Raw genomic sequence first — 18,576 nt, forward strand, 5'->3', positions numbered from 1 at the left:
CGACGAGTATCCTGGCCTCCCACAAGGAAGGTTTCAAGGCTGTGGGTCCCAGAGTGTCACCCTCACTGCTGAATCAGGATTATGCCACGTCCACCTCTTTTCCTTGGGGGAGGGCCTCCTTGTGTCTCTGAGACTGCAGTAGCCAGCTGGGTGAGAACCAGGCAGACCCAAAGGTGCTGGGAGCTGGGGAATGGGCACTGGGAGCCACAGTGTGGATCAGTCACTCGCCACAGCTTCTCTGTTGTTTGGAAATAGTGGAGCTGCAAGTGTCCTGGGCTCCTGCATGGAAAGATTCTAGGCTGTGGGACCCAGAGGGTCACCGTTGCCGGCCAACAGTTGAATCAGGACTGTGCCACGTCCCCCTCTTTTCCGGGGAGGGGAGAGCCTCCCTGTGTCTCCCAGACTGCAGCAGCCAGCCTGGCAAGAACCAGACCGACCTGAAGCTGCCGGCCTCGGGGTCAGAGGATGGGGGCTGGGAATTGAATTCGTTCACTGCAATTTCTCATATTTTCTTCATTTCTTCATCTAATTTTTCCTTGTATGTTGCATCGGCCCTTCCCGGGTCTCCTGAGCCCCAGAACCACTGCTTTGAACAGTTTTTGCCTGGTTTCTAGACGTTTTTGGTGGAGTTAGTTCTTCCTCTCCTTATTCCAACATCTTCCTGAAAGTTGAGGACCATTTTTATAAATCTTAGCCTGGAATATCCCAAGTCTGGTCCTTCTCATTGATGGTTTCTGATGTTTTAATCTTCTTTGCCTGGGCCATCACTTCCCTGTTTCTTTGTATGTTGTGTGACCTTTAGTTGAAAGCTGAACGTTTTGATATTTTAACATGTTATTGCTGGAGTTTATACTCTGTGGCATCTGTTTCTTAAGCCCGTATCCAGCTAGTATTATGACAGAGCTGTTCTTGAGTGTCAGGAGCTAGCAAAAAAGGAAGAAGGAAAAGAAGGAGGAGGAGGAGGAAGAGGAAGAGGAGAAGGAAAAAAAAAGAAGAAAAATAAAATATCTTTCCCATTCTTTGCCATTTGACCTGTGTAAGAGCTCTCCTTCAGGACTTATCCATACAAAGAGTTTAGAGAATAACTGCAGGTCAAAGTGTAGGGTCCTCCCTAGACCTTTCTGTGTATGCATCTTGTCTTGGGCATGTGAGTGTAGCCCTAGGAGTTCCCTTATTTACACTGTTCCAAATGTCCCCTCTTCCCTAGGAAACAGTGTTTTCATGGTCCTGGGCACTGAACTATATGGCCTACAGCCAGCAATTCCTTGCCCTGGGCAGCATGATTTGACTGTGCTGCCGTAGCACTCTGTAAGAGAATGAGTTTATGAGCTGAATTCTATATCCTGGGCAAGTTCTGGCACGGTGAGTCCCTCAGTCCAGACATATGGGCCTCCAAGTATGTGCAAGACGGTTACTCTGCTTCCTCTGGAACCGAACCAGGTCCGCACTGGGAGTATGCTGAGCTGGTGTGGGATGGGGGGCAGGGCCAATCAGGGCGCCATGAGAGTCCACTGCTTTTAAGTTACCTTTTTCTTCATTAGGCACAGTCCTTTGACTGTTTCTGCCCATTCTTGCTGGTTGTCCAAAGCTTCTGTGGGTGGGGGGAAGGACCACTTAAATGTCTCATTCCTCCATCTTGAAGAGCATAGCCATTTTATTTTAAAATGCTAATATTTGTAAACATGCCAGAAGTTGCATTTTTTAAGCTTACAATGTATATGAAAATGTGAGAGGGAGACCCAGTTTCTCAAAACTATTTTAGAGGTAAACAAATGAAAAACTCTTAAGACCATTGGTCTTGTAGGCAGATGGGTATCTGGGTCTGGAATTCAGGGTAGAAGTCTGTATAGGTCAGTTTTTAATCTACTTCTGGGAGGTTACATGAAAGAGAATGCAGAAGAGCACTAGTCCACACATTCAGAGACCTTAAAACAAAATCCATCCACATGCTGGGGGGATTTTCATTCAAATCTGAATGCCATTTGATATTACGTAACTCAAAACTGACTTCAGCTCTGCCATAGTTAAATCTTTATGTATATATTTTGTGCTTTTTGTTTTAGTCATTCAGTACTTTTATTGAAAGAGTATTGGTCATTGAGTAGTAGTATTTCAAGATCTTTTGAGGAATTGGAGTGGGATATCTAAAAGTTAAAAAAAAATTCATCCCTGGAAATTTAATTGTTTGTTCTACTTAACAAAACCATTACTTTGCTGTGTAGCTACTGAAAATAATTGTAAAGCACAAGTTAATACATAGTTTTATGGGGACTTCGAGGAAGATAGTGGAATAGGACAGGCAGTGCTCACTCCTCCACCAAAAGCACCTAGAGAACAAGCAGTAATAATCCAAAGCAGCGGTTCTGGGACGGGCCATTGCAATGTATAAGGAGATGCTGGATGAAAAAATAGAGAAATTGTAGGCCACTTGTACAGGTCTGCACCCCCTGCGTGGGACAGTGGCCCTGGTTTGGCTGTAAAATGCTGATGAACCTAGTGCCAAAGGAAACCTTCAACATGAACCCAACAACAAAATCATAGATGAGAAGGAAACAACTTTGAAAATAATCTTACCAAGATCAGATGCCCAGAAACCAGCGCAGAATTACAGAGCACATTAAGATACAAGAAGATACGGCCAAACCAAATGATCAAATTAAAATTCCAAGGAAATGCAGAATTTGGAATAACTAATCAAAGGTGGTCAAGCAAATCTCCTAAATAATTTCAACAAGGTGGTTAAAGGGATAAATATTAAGAAGACACTAGGAGAGCATAAAGAAGAATTTGAAAGATTACACAGAAAATTAGCATATCTTACATAAATGAAAGATGTGGCAGATGAAATTAAAAATATATTGGAGACACACAGAACAGCAGATTTGAAGAGGCAGAAGAATGGATATGCAAACTAGAGGATGATGCAACCAAACTCGAGCACACAAAAAACAAATGGAGAAAAAAATGAAAAAATTGAGCTGAGTCTCAGGGAAATGATTGACAACCAAAACATGCAAATATATGCATTATAGGTGTCCCAGAAGAAGAGAAGAGTAAAAGACCAGGAAAAATATTTGAGGGCATAATGGCTGAGAATTTCCCAACCCTTATAAAAGACGTAGATATGCAAATCCAAGAAGCCCAACGTACTCCAAATAGAATAAATCTGAACAGATCTACTCCAAGACATAAACTCATCAGACTGTATATATAGTTTTACTTTTCTCAGGGGCAGCCTTTCAAATTATTTTTACAAGTCCTTTTATTTATTATGGAAAATTCAAATATACACAGAATTAGAATAGTATTAAGTGAATCCCTGTATACCTATTATTCACTGAAAGAGTAATCAGCATTCACGTTTTTTTTTTTTAATCAGTTTTATTGAAATATATTCACATACCGTACAGTCATCCATGGTGTACAGTCAGCTGTTCACAGTACCATCATATAGTTAATGCATTCATCACCCAGTCTATTTTTGAACACTTTTCTTACACCGGAAAGAATCAGAATAAGAATAAAAAATAAAAGTGAAAAAGAAAACCCACCCTATTTTTCATTTAGTTTTTATCCCCATTTTTCTACTCACCCATCCATACACTGGATAAAGGGAGTGCGATCCACAAGGTTTATACAATCACAGTCACCCATTGTGAGCTACATTGTTATACACTCGTCTTCAAGAGTCAAGACTACTGGGTTGGAGTTTGATAGTTTTCAGGTATTTACTTCTAGCTATTCCAGTACGTTAAAACCTAAAGAGGGTTATCTATATAGTGTGTAAGGATGTCCACTAGAGTGACCCCTCGACTCCATTTGAAATCTCTCAGCCACCGAAGCGTCACTTCGTTTCATCTCGCATCCCCCTTTTGGTCAAGAAGGTGTTCTCAATCCCATGATGCCGGGTTCGTACTCATCCCCAGGAGTCATATCCTGCGTTGCCAGGGAGATTTCCATCCCTGGGAGTCAGGTCCTACATAGTGGGGAGGGCAGTGAGTTCACTTGTTGACATGGCTTAGCTAGAGAGAGGGCCACATCTGAGCAGCAAAGAGGCACTCAGGGGAAAACTCTTAGGCACAATTGTAAGCAGATTTAGCCTCTCCTTTGCAGTAACGAGCTTCGTAAGTGCAGGCCCCAAGATAGAGGGCTCAGCATACCAAACCTCCAGTCTTCAGTGTTTGTGAGAACATCAGCAACAATCCAGGTGAGGAAGTCCAGCACTTCCACATTTTCCCCCAGCTCCTGAGGGGGGTCCTGCATATATATTTTTATTCTCTGCCCAAATTAGTTTGGGATGTACTGCTATTTCACTCTAACCTATACAAACCTACCACATCTCACTTTCTATTCAAAATGCCATGTAATTGTGGTGTTTGAACAAACTGACTGTAGAAGTTATATTATTTAGAAAGTACAGATCCTGCACCAAATAAACATCTCTTCCCTTAGTCTCACATGGAAGTTGAAGTTTTAACACACAGTCAGTTTCAGGCTTTGGCCCCATTTGCCCTGGTCTTAACCAGGTCTGCTTCTTTCATATCTCTAATTGAAATCTGGGCTCTATTTCAGCTTTTTTTTGTTTTTTTTTTTTTTGTTTTGTTTTTTTAACAGTTGCTGTATATGTTAATACTGACATTCATATCTGCTGAGCTCTAGCTCTGAGTTTCAGGTTTCACACAGATACCCAATATTCCAGAGACCAATTAGGTTATACACAAAGGGATTAGCATTGCAAAGTTTGGAGATAGCCATTACAATTCAGGAATAAATATGACTGCTGTAAGAGCTTACAATCTAGGGGCCATTGCAGCAATCATTTCTCTCTTGGGTTTGCTCTAAGATTCAATTCTGAGTTCACACATTGTAGTTAGTCCATATTGGTGAGGCATTGTAGTGTTTGCCATTGTTTCTGGCATACTTCACTCAAAATGCTGTCTACAGAATCCATTCACCTCCTTGAGTGTCTCACAGCTTCACGCCTTCTCGTAGTTGCTCAATATTCCGTTGTTTGCATACGTCACATTTCACCATTCTCTTCCTCAATCGATGTACCCTTAGGCAACCTCCACCCATTGCAAATTATGAATACTGCCTCCATAAACACTAGTGTGCAAATGTCCATTCATGTCTGTGCTCTCAGATCTTCCAAGCACATATCCCATAATGAGGTTGCAGGACCTTATGGCCCCCACATACTAGGCTTCTTGTGGAACCACCACTGACCTCCAGAAAGGCTACGCCATTCTGTCTCATCAACAGTAACTACGTACATCCCTCTCTCTGTTCTCTCCAGTACTTTTACCTCATTTATATTTTTTCTTACAATTTTATAGATATATTCACATACCATACAATTTCCACAGTGTACACTCAGTTGTTCACAGTATCGTTATATAGTTGCACATTTGTCACCAGTCAGTACTTGAACATATTACTACGAAAAAGGTTTTTTTAACGAATAATAAAAAAGATAATAAAAAGAAAACTAAAATGTCATACAATACAATATAGTAGTAAAGATAGAAAACAATACCACTACCAAGAATCCCATACCCCTCCCTTATATCACACTCTGATACACAATTAGCTTTGGTATATTGCCTTTGTTACATTTAATGGAAGCATATTACAATGTTACTGTTGACCATAGACTCCAGTTTGTTTTGATTATGTTTTTTCCCAAATACCATCCCTTTTTCCACACTCTGCATGGTTGTTATTCATTTGTTCTCCCACATGTAAAAACATTTGTACATTTAGTAACAGTCATTGGCCACTCCAGTTTTTGCCAAGTTATACAGTCCCAGTCTGTATCATCTCTCTTTACCTCTGGTGTCATACATTCCCCTATCCCACTTCTTTCAGCTTCACTCACAGACATCTTTGTTCAGTGTACTTACAATATTGTGCTACCATCACACAGTATTATCCTATCTATTTCTGGATCTATACAGTCAATCCTGCTGAACAGATTTGTAGTCCTTCAGCATTCAATGCCCGATCTCTACCCTCTCTATCTCCTGGTAGCTGAGTATATGATTCTGAATATTATTGAGTTACATTGCTTAATGTATGAGTGGAGATATTTTCAAAGATACGTATTTTTTTTTCCTTTTAGCAATAAATGGTATTTAAAAAGGAAGAGTTAGATCAAGTAGGCTAAGAGTTATTAAGGGTCACTTGTGATTGATCTGACCCAGTGGAAGTGGTGGTGATATTATGGACCCTTTGGAGTTGAATTAAGTCATCAATGAATCAGAAATAGAACTTGAGAAATAGAACTTGAGAACTTGAGTTCAACTTTTAATTTAGTTTTTACATCAGAGTTAGATACTGATTATAACGTCATGCAGTTTATGATTTATGATTAGGAAAAAATTCCCACCAATAATCAAATTATTGTCTATAAAGATGTGCATATAAATAATAATAAACTGTTGATATTATATGTAGTAAAAATTTAAGTAGTACCAAAGGGTACATAGTAAAAAGTAAGTCCTCTTTCTCTACCTGTCTCCTCTAGATTCCTGGATCCCCCAGCACCTCCAGTCCTCTCCCTAGAAAGAAATCTGCTACCCGTGCCTGATACATATTTCCAGTTATATTCTATATTATGTTTATATATGTTTGTTATATTATAGGAAAAAACTGGCAAGTCAGATAAAGCATCCAGGTGAAGAATAAACTTTGTTCAACTTCTTTGCTTTTTCATGGCCCTCTGTAATTTCTCTCTTCTTGATGACCCTGTTTGCAGTGACATTAATCTCCCACCTGCCACACCCTCTCTCAATCATTATGCAATTTTTATGTTTCTGCCCTACATTTCATGATGGTATTGTATGGTTTTATTGAATGAAGAGGTGAGTGTTGTGGCTATATTTTAGTTTTTTGTTAAAATGCTTTTTCTCTTATTGCAGAATTTCTTTTGACTTCTTTATAATTTCTTATGGGTAGGTGTTTGTTTACATGGTAGAAATTGAGATTGCCAGATATCTTATAAATAGTCAGCTTCATTCAGTGTCTGAATGCAGTTAATTGATGATACCTATTTAACTTTTATGAAGCTGAGAACAAGCTTCAGGTTTTTATTGTTTGAGCTCAGAGGATAGGAATTCATGGCTAAAATAAATTCTAATCAAGAAAGACCACAAGTAGGACAAACTCTGTAGTTGGAGAAATGACCAGTCTATGACTTTCTAAACTAGTAACCTGTTTTAAATTTCATGATGCATGAAAATGATCAAAGGGGAAGGGTGATACCAGTTGTGTTTTTTTTTTCTTTTTTTTTTTTTTTTCCAAAACCAGTTCAGCAGTTATTTACCTTTCAAGCAATTAACATAATTACCATTATGCTAAAAAGTAGTTTTGGGAAGTTCTGCCCTGCGCTCTTATGACTCCACTGGGACAGTTTTAGTTGGGACTTATCTTTTTGATGGAAGCCTAATTGCAATTTTGGCTTTGTGCACACAAACAGAAGCAGCTAATTGTTTAGGCAAATAGCAGATTAATTTAAATATGCATCCCTAATAAAACAAAAATGGTATCCATTATGGTCGTTTTTCCCATGACGAGGAATATAAATATTCTGTGCAAGTACCATTAGGCAGAGGTCTTAAGGATTGTCGACATTATTTCACAGTGGTAGCACTTTCCAGATATTGAGTAATCTTTACAAAAGCTAACATAAATCAGTTTAAACTCATTTAGATCCCATTTCCACTATGTGCAGTTTCATTACCACACTCTGGCTGGCCTCCTTTGGGAGATGGGAGGGGCATTCTGCAAACTGGCATGGGTGCCCATCCACAGCTGCTTAACAGGCTTTATGTCTCCTCAAAAGAGTGGCCATCGTTACTCATGTCATCGTTAATGACTGTTCATAGTCTAGGGTAAACTCGGAGTTTCTTCAGCCCTGCTGCTGCTGCTTGTCCTGGTGGAGGGTCCTAAGCCCGGTGAGCAGGTGGGACTGTCAAGCCCTCGGCCTGTCCACTTTTATTGGACCAATAGTCCTCACTCATTGTGTTGTTTCAGATTTTTAGAGATCCAGTTTTTTTTCTTTTGTTTGCATCCTTTTCATATTTCTCATGAATGAGACAGTATCGTGATCCCAGCACTACTTAATAATTAAACATCTTTTATCAAGCTTTCGAGGTTTTCTCAGGGAGAGAGAAAGATACTTGCTCTCTTTTCTGTTTTCCTAGGGTGGGCATAAAATGGGGGCTGTAAACTCTGGCTCTTGGGGATTATGCCTGGAGCAGGGGATAGTGATAAGGAACTTCTCCTTAAATTACTACTGAGAAAACTATTACATGGAACCTTCCTTTGTATTTGCTGAGAATTTTTCTCGTTTTATCTTGGTCGGGGCCTTGTTTGGTTTGCCTTGGCAGGGTAAATGTGTAGATACTGTTGGAGGTGACTGCTTAGTTCATATTTCTTGTTCTGAGATCCCTTCCCTTTTCTTTATCTGTAGACATGTTTCTAGTATTAGTGTTGGGGTTTTTTTGGCGATAACTGATTTGACAACTGGTGGGAGCCCCCTGACCCACGGCAACTCATTCATAGACTGGGATGAGTCAGTTGGGGCTCAGGCTTTCAATTCTGTTAAATGTTTGAACAAGAAAACCTTGTGGGCTGGGGCAGCCTTTTTTTTTTTTTTTTTTTTCTTCCCTTCATGTTCTTGGGGAAGAAAGTAAGCTGGTTCATGGAAAAAGAGAACTAAACAGTTACAGAGAGAAGCAGAGAGAAGATATGTGGAGTACACAAGAGATACAGCTTTGGTTCTGCATGTCTTTCTGGTTCCTGGTCCTGATTCCTTCTAATCTCGAGCTGTACTTCCTTGCCCTTGGATTCCACAACCTACCCCTGTTCTCGTCCAGTCTATTTCCTTTTTGTGTTTAAGCTAATTTGAGTGGGTTTCCATTATAACCAAATGCTCCCATGCTGAAACATTAAGACAAGCATTCAGCAAACCTTTATTGATGTTCATCCACGTTCAGTGCTCTGAATTCACTGCCATAGATAATACAGAAGAAAAAGGACACTATCCTGCTACTTAATAAGTTCACAGACTATGAGTAGCGAAATCCATTTTATTGCTGGTCTGCAATATGATAAAACTTGTCATTTCAAATGAATTTACATCAGATTGAAATAAAGCATCACCTATTTGAGAAATGAATTTATTTGGTACCCACAGGCAGTGACTAATTCTTTAATGTTGTCAGTAAATATGGACCCAATTCAACTTCAATTGTCTGGGAAAGTTAGCTGCTGCTTTTTGGGCATCTTAAAAGAGTGTGACTAGAATATGGTTAAGCTAATCCATTAACCCATTGTACTTTGTCTATAGCTCTCTGTTATGGCACTTATATTTAGTTATTAAAAGATTTCTTTCTTTCCACTGTGAGCTTCATGAGAATAGGGATCATATCCTTTCCATCTTCATACCTCCAAATGATGTCCATGGTAGATGTCACTAGAATTTCATTTCCATGCTTCATTTTGTCCTGCTCATTGTTATATCCCTATTGCTAAGAATAGTGCCTGGTACAAAGTGAGACCCAATAAATACTTGTTGAATGTAATATTGTAGTGGTTCCTTTTTGGTTAATGTGGATGATGATCGGTTAAAGCATGGAACACTTTTATAATTCAAGTACAGTATTCACTTGCAGTTTTGAGGTTCTGAAAGTAGCCATAATATAAAATATATTAACTAACATATTGACCATTTTCAAAATTAACATTCACTCAAACAGCCCTCGCTGTTGACTTCCTACCTCATGTTTTTGGGTCTAGACAATAGTATCCTACAAATCAGTTGCAAAGTGAAATTGCAAATCTTGCAAAAGCTGTAGAATCTAATGATATTGTTAAAAGTAATAATGGAAAACCACCAAAAGTAGTAATTACCTGGGTAATTATTTAAATCTCTTTAAAAGATAATTGCCTTGTATTTCACAGTAAGGAAATAACTGAAACTATGATGCTGTAACTCATAACATTTTTGAAAATTTCCTGTATAACTACTGTTAAATTATACTTTGAAAGTTATTACCTTTTGCATATATATTTCACAATAAGGAAATAACTGAAACTGTGGAACCGTAGCCCATAGCATTCTTTGAAATTTGCTAACTGCTTGTTAAATTGTGCTTGGAAAATTATCACTTCTAAGTATATATGTTATGTTCTACAATAAAAAATATGATTTAATTAAAAAAAAAGCAAAAGTAAAAAAAAGATAATTGCCTGCTTATATAAAAATGATAACAATATATTGTGGCATTTTAAACATATGTAGAAAAAAGAAGTATGACAACAGTAGCACAGAGGTCAGGAGGGAAGAAATGGAAGTATGCTGCTGTTATATGTGAGGAGGTAGACTGTGGTAAGTTAAAGATTTATGCCAAAATCCTAAAGCAACAACTAAAATGACACAACAAAGAGTTTTCGGTAATAAATCAAGAAAGGAATTTAAATGGAATAAAAACATACTCAGTCCAAATATTGACTTGAAAAGAAGGTAGAAAAAGAGAGAAAAAGGGAACAAAGAACAGATGAGACAAATAGAAAACAAATAGCAAAATGACAGATTAAACCTGACCTTGTCAATAATCACATTCCATGGAAATAGTCTGAATACCCTAATTAACCACAGGGTCCAATTATATGCTGTTTATAAGAAACCCACTTTAAATATAAAGACGCAAATAGCTGAGAAGTAACGGATGGAGAAAGAGATACCCTGCTAACACTAATCAAAAGAAAAGTGGAGTGACTATATTAATACCAGACAAAAGAAGAGTTCATATCAAAGCATATTACCAGGGATAAAGAGAGACATTTCATAGCGATAAAGGGTCAGTTCATCAAGAGGACGTAACAGTCCTAACTGTTTATGCACCTTAAAGTGATGCTGGAGAACTGTGCAAATGATTGGGGTGCCATTGACAAGTGGGAATCAGACCAGTTTATATCACTTAATAATAGAAATAGAGAATTGACAAAGATGAATGTACAGCAGACATTCAGAAAAGAATTTGAGCATTAAATTGATAGACCCCCTAAAATCCTTTTTCAAAAAGGACCCTCCTTAGGATAGCAATGAAACTTAACCCTGTGGTGAAAGGTATTTTACTGCATCCAATTCTGTAGGAAAAATCATGCCAACAAAACCAAAACTTGATTAATAATGTAAAATGTGTTTATAGATAAACTTCATGTGTGCATAGAGTTTGAGCTGTGGCTAAATAACTTCCATGCTTGGCAGAGCCCCCTGATGAGTTTGATGATGTCTGTCAGCTATTCATTGAGCCTGCAGTTATTTTATGCACGTGTAAATGCCGCCATTCATTCTGCATATTTCTTGCTAAATTCTAGCCCAACCTCATCATTTACCGAGTGACTTTGGGCCACTTGTTTAGAGCTTCTGTTTCTTCTCTTTTTTAAAAATGAGGTTAATGTTGCTCTTCCCTAGAAGGAAGTGAGTCCTCAGTGAGAGGAGACAAGTGAAAGTGACTGAATATTCAAAACTTCTGTGCAAATAGCAATTTTTATTTCTCTGTTACTTTTTATTGTGCTGACTCAAAACAAATGCAATGTAGAAAAGTAATAGGAAGAGGAACACGTTGAGATAAGACATCTTAGAATGGGAGATTCTATCTCCTATTTAATTTGTAGAGCTAGTGGCATTTTCTGCAGCATATCTGTTTCTTCTGAGTCAGAATGAAAAGAATTTGCCATAATATTTGCCAGGGAGATGTGTTGTGTAGGTTTTTGCAGTCTGCTGATTCCCCCAAGTTTATCCTAATTCTAAGAGAGTACACTTTGTTTTACATCTGAAGCAACATTTAACATGAAGAAGGCTCTGTTTTTGATTGTAATAACCTCCTTAATTTCTGTCAGTTTCAAAGCCTTGGAAACAGCATCAAAGTATGATTTTCTCCTAACTCTGTATAGTTTACTGCTGAGTGATATTTTATAGTAAGATCCTTGGTTGAAAGGATTTACTGTTTAAACAAACAAGGTACAAGGCCTGAAGAATACACAAAGAGAAGAAAAGTTGAAAAGCTTTATCTTTTCAAGGAAGTTATAGGAAAGTAGGACTCAATTTATGGATGAGCAACAGAGAAGAAATTAGCATTATTGACAGATTAAATATGATTTATTACATAGTAGGAGCTATAAGGATATATAAGAAAAGGTAAAAATGATTGACATGTGTTCATAATTTCGAGTAGTTCATTTTTTTTAATCCACTTAGCAGTCCTATATGGTAGGTAATATTATCAGCCTCAGTTTTACAGGTGAGAAAACAGGTTCACAGCTGTTAAGTAACTTCCTCAGGGACTCCACCTAGCAAGTGGTGAAGTTGAATTTGAACCAGATGAATAACTCCAGAGTCTGTACTCTCAGACTATCCACACAATTATGTCTCAATGAATTTTAAAAAATAAAAACAGTTGAAATTGGGCTAGGAAACTATCCAGCATGATGCAAAAAGTACTTATTTTCTTGGGTAAATCTTTGAGGAGAAAGGAGAAACTTAATAGGTGGAAATGGTAAAAACTTATTTGGTGAAGAAAGAAGAATAAAATGGTAGTTAAAATACAGAAGAGTTTATGCATCTGATTGAAAAGTGTGAGTTCATGTAGACCACTTGTTCTCAAACTTGAGCGTACATTCCCAGAGTTTCTGGTGCCTGAGAATTTGCATTTCTAATGAGCCCCCAGGTGATACTGATGTTGCTGGTCTTGGGACTAGGCTTGGAGAACCCCTGCTGTACACAGTTGGAGAAAGGGTAGAGATATGGTCAGTGTGTGTAAGGAGAATTGATCTGGGCAGCAGCATGAGTGGTGCTGGCAAGAGAGATGCATAGTAAAATCAGAGTTTTTAAGAAGTATGGTGATAATCAAGTTCATGTGTTAGAGTTGTGCAAAATAAAGCACCACTACTAAAATCAGCTAGATATAAAATACTTACTGGTAAAGACAATTTTTTAAAGAAAATTGAGGCTATACAAGGGGTTATGTAGCAAACTTCCTGCCAACCCCTGTCCCTTTCTCTTGGTTTCTTTCCTCATGAGCCAGTTGTTAGCAGAGGATTATTCTGTGTGTGTGTGTGTGTGTGTGTGTGTGTGTGTGTGTGTGTGTGAGAGAGAGAGAGAGAGAGAGAGAGAGAGAGAGAGAATTTTTTAAAACACAAAAGTGGTAACAGCATACTATACGCTAGTCTGTACCTTGCTTTTTTTATTTAACAATATATTTTGTTGATCATTTCATATAGGTTACTTATAGGGCTGACTCACTCGTTTTTTTTTTAACTGCTCATTTTATCCCACATTCCAAACTACAGAGGTAGCATTATTTAATCAATTCTCTATGGATAGACATTTACATAGCTAGCTTCCAGTCTTTTGATATAATTAGCAAAACTGCAGTGAATATCCTTGTACCTACTTCTTTGGTACATGTGCATATATATTGATGTTAAAGAGTACATGCATTTATAATTTGGTAAATGTTATCAGATTGCCTGCAAAGAGGGTGAATTAGTTTATGCTCCCACCAACAATGGAAGAGAGCCTATTTTCCATTTCATCAACAAAATTTTTAATGAAATTTTCTATCATCATTAGTTTGATAAAAAATGGTATGTATTGCAGTTTTTATTTGTATTTCTCTAATTGTGAGTGAACTTTTACATGTTTTCTTACGTTTAAATGTCATTTGTATTTCTTTTTCTGCAAACAGAATGCTCGTGTCCTTTGTTCACTTTTCAGTTGTTTTCTCATCACATCTTAGGAGCCATTTATATATTTAGGAAATAGGCCCTTTGTTAAACGTTATACAAATATATTTATTTTTTTTACCAATTTGTCATTTTATCTTTTAATTTTGTTTCGCGATTAAGTGAATTTAAAATTGTTACCTGCATTGTTTCTTTCTCTACAGGATTTCTTAATATTTGGGATTTAAGGACTGGAAAGTATCCTATTCATCGCTTTGAGCACGATGCAAGAATACAGGCACTAGCCCTCAGCCAGGAAGGTGCAACTGTTGCCACAGCTTCTGCCTTTGATGTCATAATGTTATGTCCCAATGAGGAGGGATATTGGCAAATAGCTGCAGAATTTGAAGTTCAGAAATTGGTGAGCTTCTAGTCTGGTCATTTTATTTTCTGAGACTCTCTAGATCAAGTATAAATAAATAGTATTAATGCCGGCACTCCCATTCACTAAGGCTTCCTGTGGGGGTTTACATCCATCAGTCTCATAACAGCCCTGTGAGATAGGTGGTTTTATTTGCCCCATTTACCAAGAAGCAGACAGAGACTTAGAGCACTGAGTTGACTTGCCCCAGGACCTAGAGCTAAGAAACCGAGATTCAAACCTCAGGGCTGACTTCAGGGCCTGAGTTTTTCATCAGTGTGATGCTTGGCCTCCTTCAGACTAAGATTTCTCCCCTGGAAATCTGAGCTCTGTTTCTGCCCTCATATATAAGTGAAAATGAGTTCTGTTGTGTCATCCCAGTCCATATGGGAAAGAAGGTTTCCATCCTACGCTTTCTCCATCCCAAGATTTTCTCACCTGGAGTTAAGAGTAACTCTTGGGTGAAAATAGATTTAAGTTAGTGTTAATTGGGTAGCCATGTTCCAGGATATCATGTTTGAAGCTGAGCCAGCCTGAAGAATTCTTTACGTATAGCTTATTTCAGAGTTTACTTGTCTCCTCTGTACGTAAACCTCTCCATTTGTATGATGGAAGATGATTTGGTGGTAAAAAGGAAGAGCTCAAATCTGTCTGTGTGGAATTTAGATTTAGATAAACTTGGATTTTGGCATTGGGAGGAGAGTGAATGGAAAAGTCAACACTGAAATAATGAATTGATGGCCTGACCTGGAACAATCTTTATTCCTTTCCCTATTTCCCCTGGTGGAAATCTTGTTAGACTTGAGTAATTTTAAAAGCCATGGCATTACTACTTTATCTGCATAAGTTTCTTGCCCCTTTAATAATCAAATCTCTGCAGTTTGGAGCTGGTGTTCCCCAAAACTACCTGATGTTGTTATCTCAGGGATTTATTAGAGAAATGTGAAAGTGCAATTATTTTTGTTTGTTCTGAAAACTACCATGGTGCTTATTATTTGGTCTCCGATTAAAGAACACTGTAGACTAGCAATCATTGTATGAACTCATAAAATTACTTAAGATCTGAGTCCCTCTATAAAAGTGTAAATCCTGCATTTGGCAATAAGGTGGCATCCTGGCACAGACTGGAAGCTTTTTGAAGTCGTTTTCAGCTCTCAGCAAATGGCACAACCACTTTCAGTCTGAGCCTCTTATGCTGTCAAAAATCCAACATTAAGATGAAGTTAAATGGCTAGACTGAGGGTGTCAGTTTTAGGAAAATAAAGAATGAATTTTTGAATAAGAAAGAGAGGAAGCAAGCAGTCATTGTAGGGGGTGTGTTTTATAACACTTTTTATCTATTATTTCTTGCCCTGGGTGAGGAGTTGCCACAGAACGACGGAATGCTTCTGGAAAAGGACCCCACTCCCACCCCCCACCAGCCTGGAGAGCTGGCCATTATTGTCTTCCCCAGATACAATCCCTGAATAGCAATGGCAGTGTTCCCAGGTTTGTAACATTGGCCTAGAACATCCATCCTTTGTGATCCATGGCCTGGGATGTTGGGCTGCCATGCACACCGTGGGGCCCGAGGATTAGCAGAGTCACCCGGATGTTTACTCGCTCTCAGGCCCCTCTGGGCAGTCTTCAGGATTTAGGCTTTGAACTTGTTTGGCGTAGTGTCAGGGTAATGCTGGTCTTTTACACTGTGGATTTTCATAATTACACAGTGTGGCTCACCATCACCATCGTACTCTCATAGTTTCCTCAAGGAGGTGAAAACTTGATGCAAGCTGCACTAGGGGGAAACTAGTGCAGGGTACTTCCCATATCCATTCAGATCAGAGCAAGTGAGAGGAATAATGTGTGTCTTGAGTACTGTGGTATAAAAAATGCTTGCTGTAATGGCCTTTCTACCATCAGAAGGCCTAATGGACTCTGTGGAATTGCCACATAATGTTGGAACCAGGAGAGAGCCAATAACTCAGATATTTTTAACCCTTTTTCAACACATTTTTGGGTTTACATAGATATTAAAATATGTCTTCTGTTATTTGGGATGAATTTTATTTATTTGATTTCTTAATAAAAAACACCTTTTCTTTTTTAACTTAGTATACCATTCTGGTTTAGAATTTAAAAGGCACAATAAGGTTTACAGTGGGAAATCTGTCTTCCACCTCAAACCATTTCCCTCCCTGAAGGCAGCCATTATTAGCAGATTTATGCCTGTACCAGCCGAGTGCATCATGCACTTCCCTTGCCCCACCCTCAGCACGTAATAGCACAGCGTCAGTCCTGTTCCTCACCTTGCTTCTCTGCTTTTCCTCCCAAATACATCTCAGATATTATTCCATTGGTATCAGTTTAGAAGAATTTCTTCATTTTTTTTTTTATGGTGGCCTGTTATTCCATTGTATAGATATATTGTAAGTTATTCAAGTAGTCCCTTAATAATAGATGTTTAGTTTTTTCTGGTTTTTAGCTATGACTAAATAGCTGAAAGGGCTGCAGGGAATAATCTCATAGACAGTTGTTTTGGATATGTGTAAGTTTATTTGTATACAAATTCCTAGAAGTGGACTTGCTGGGTCAAAGCATGTGTATATTTGACATTTTGATAAGTATTGCCAGGTTTCCCTCCATAGAAGCTGGACCAGATCCCTTCCCCACCAATAATAAGTGGGACCTACAAATGTGGTTATCCTGCCTCTGCTTCCAGCCCAGTGTGGTAGCAGACTTCTGTGAAAATGGCATGTCAGTGAATTTTTTACTTGGTATCTTTGTATTTCTCTTATTAGGAGTGTATTGTATTTCTCTTTCAATAGCATCTTTTCATTTGTGTAAGAGCTGTTCGTGTTTCTTTGCCCATCTTTTTCTTTTGGGTTGCTGGTCTTCTCATTGATTTGTATGAAGGATGTGTATGTTTGACCAAGTCAGGATGAATTTTGGGTGAGACTTGAAGTACTAAACAACCCTTATCTTTGAACAGGTTGACTACCTTGAGATAGTTCCAGATACTGGAAGGTACCCTGTGGCAATAGCCACTGCTGGAGATCTGGTATACCTATTAAAAGCCGAAGACTCTGCTAGGACCCTCCATTATGTCTACGGCCAGCCTACCACATGTCTTGATGTCTCAGCCAACCAGGTGGCTTTTGGAGTGAAGAGTTTGGGATGGGTGTACGAAGGAAACAAGGTACAAAAAATAGCGAGATGTTCAATTAACAAGAAAGATCATAGATTTTATTTTTTAGAAGACAATTAAATTAAACTTTTCTGATTATTTTTTGTGATGTATTAGGATAATATATCAGCATGGTAAAAAATTTAAGTACTTCAAAAGCATATAAAATGAAAAGTATCTGTTTCCTTTTTCCTCTATTCCCCCATCCCTCTCCACAGAAGATACTATTAGCAGTTTTTCAGTATCCTTCTAGAAAATTTTAATGCATCTAAGGGTACATTTATACACTCAAGACATGTCTTTGTAGAAATGGGATTATAGTATGCATACTGTTTTACACCCTTAAGTTTTATTTTACTTAATAATACAGCTTGGAGCGCATTCCATAGCAACATTAAACCAAGCTCTCTCCATAAGGTTCCGGTGAATACATACAAACCCATAGCCTGTTTAACCAGTCTCCTCACTGGTGGGGATTTAGGTTACTTTCACTCTGATTACTATTATAGACAATGCTGCATTGGATGTTGCAACTTGCAAAAGTCGTTATATAAGTATATATCCAAGATAAATTCCTAGCAGTTATACTGCTTAGTCCAAGGGTATGTGCACTTAAGATGTTCATGGGCACTGTCAAATTGCCCTCTAATAAGATTGCATCACAATTTATGTTCCCACCAGCAGTATCTAAAGGTGCTTTCTGATAATCTTTGAACCAGAAGCTGGGAGACAAATTTTTATTTGAAATTTTTTGAATGGTTACTGAATTTTATGACTACTTAGCATTTTACTATCTTGACTGTAGGCCAAGTATTTAACCTGAAAACCAATTTATAAAACTACTTCTTCCCTTCCAGTGGGACCAGGGGAACGGGGGATGAGATGGTTTTTTTGTTTTGTTTTTCCTCCAATTTGCGTGCTCCTGACACTGCTGTCAGTTGGTGTGATTCCTGGAAAGGCACATCTCTTAGCCAGTGGCTCCCCGGAGGACGTCCTTTTCCTAAGGAAGGAGACTGCTTTCCCACAGAAGAGTATTGTGAACTGGTGGAGAACTAGACTGTGGACACATGCTGCTTGTGTTCAAACCCCAGGCCTGCTACATACAAGCTTGAACTTCAGCAAGTTGCTTAAACTCCTCTCTGCCTCATTTTCCCCATTTGTAAAATGGCAATGATAATAGTAACTACTTCGTAGAATTGTAGAATTAACTGAAAAAATGTATGTTGTAAAGCCTTAAGCATAGTGCCTGGCACAT

The 18,576-nt window shown here is 38.3% G+C and overlaps 1 protein-coding gene across 5 annotated transcripts in view; it reads left to right on the plus strand.

Moving 5' to 3' along the window:
* FBXW8 (F-box and WD repeat domain containing 8) overlaps positions 1–18,576 on the plus strand; it is a 163,801-nt gene that overhangs the window by 95,341 nt on the left and 49,884 nt on the right. For all 5 annotated transcript variants that reach the window (XR_005214003.1, XR_005214002.1, XM_037816888.1 and 2 more), the window contains 2 exons: positions 13,959–14,155; positions 17,127–17,333. Coding sequence is in view for 3 of the 5 variants with exons in the window: in XM_037816888.1 (XP_037672816.1) it covers positions 13,959–14,155; positions 17,127–17,333 (404 nt within the window). In the remaining 2 variants the exon portion in view is untranslated. The remainder of the gene's footprint in view (positions 1–13,958; positions 14,156–17,126; positions 17,334–18,576) is intronic.

The sequence above is a fragment of the Choloepus didactylus genome, chromosome 23, assembly GCF_015220235.1.
Source record: "Choloepus didactylus isolate mChoDid1 chromosome 23, mChoDid1.pri, whole genome shotgun sequence".
Taxonomy (NCBI): domain Eukaryota; kingdom Metazoa; phylum Chordata; class Mammalia; order Pilosa; family Megalonychidae; genus Choloepus; species Choloepus didactylus.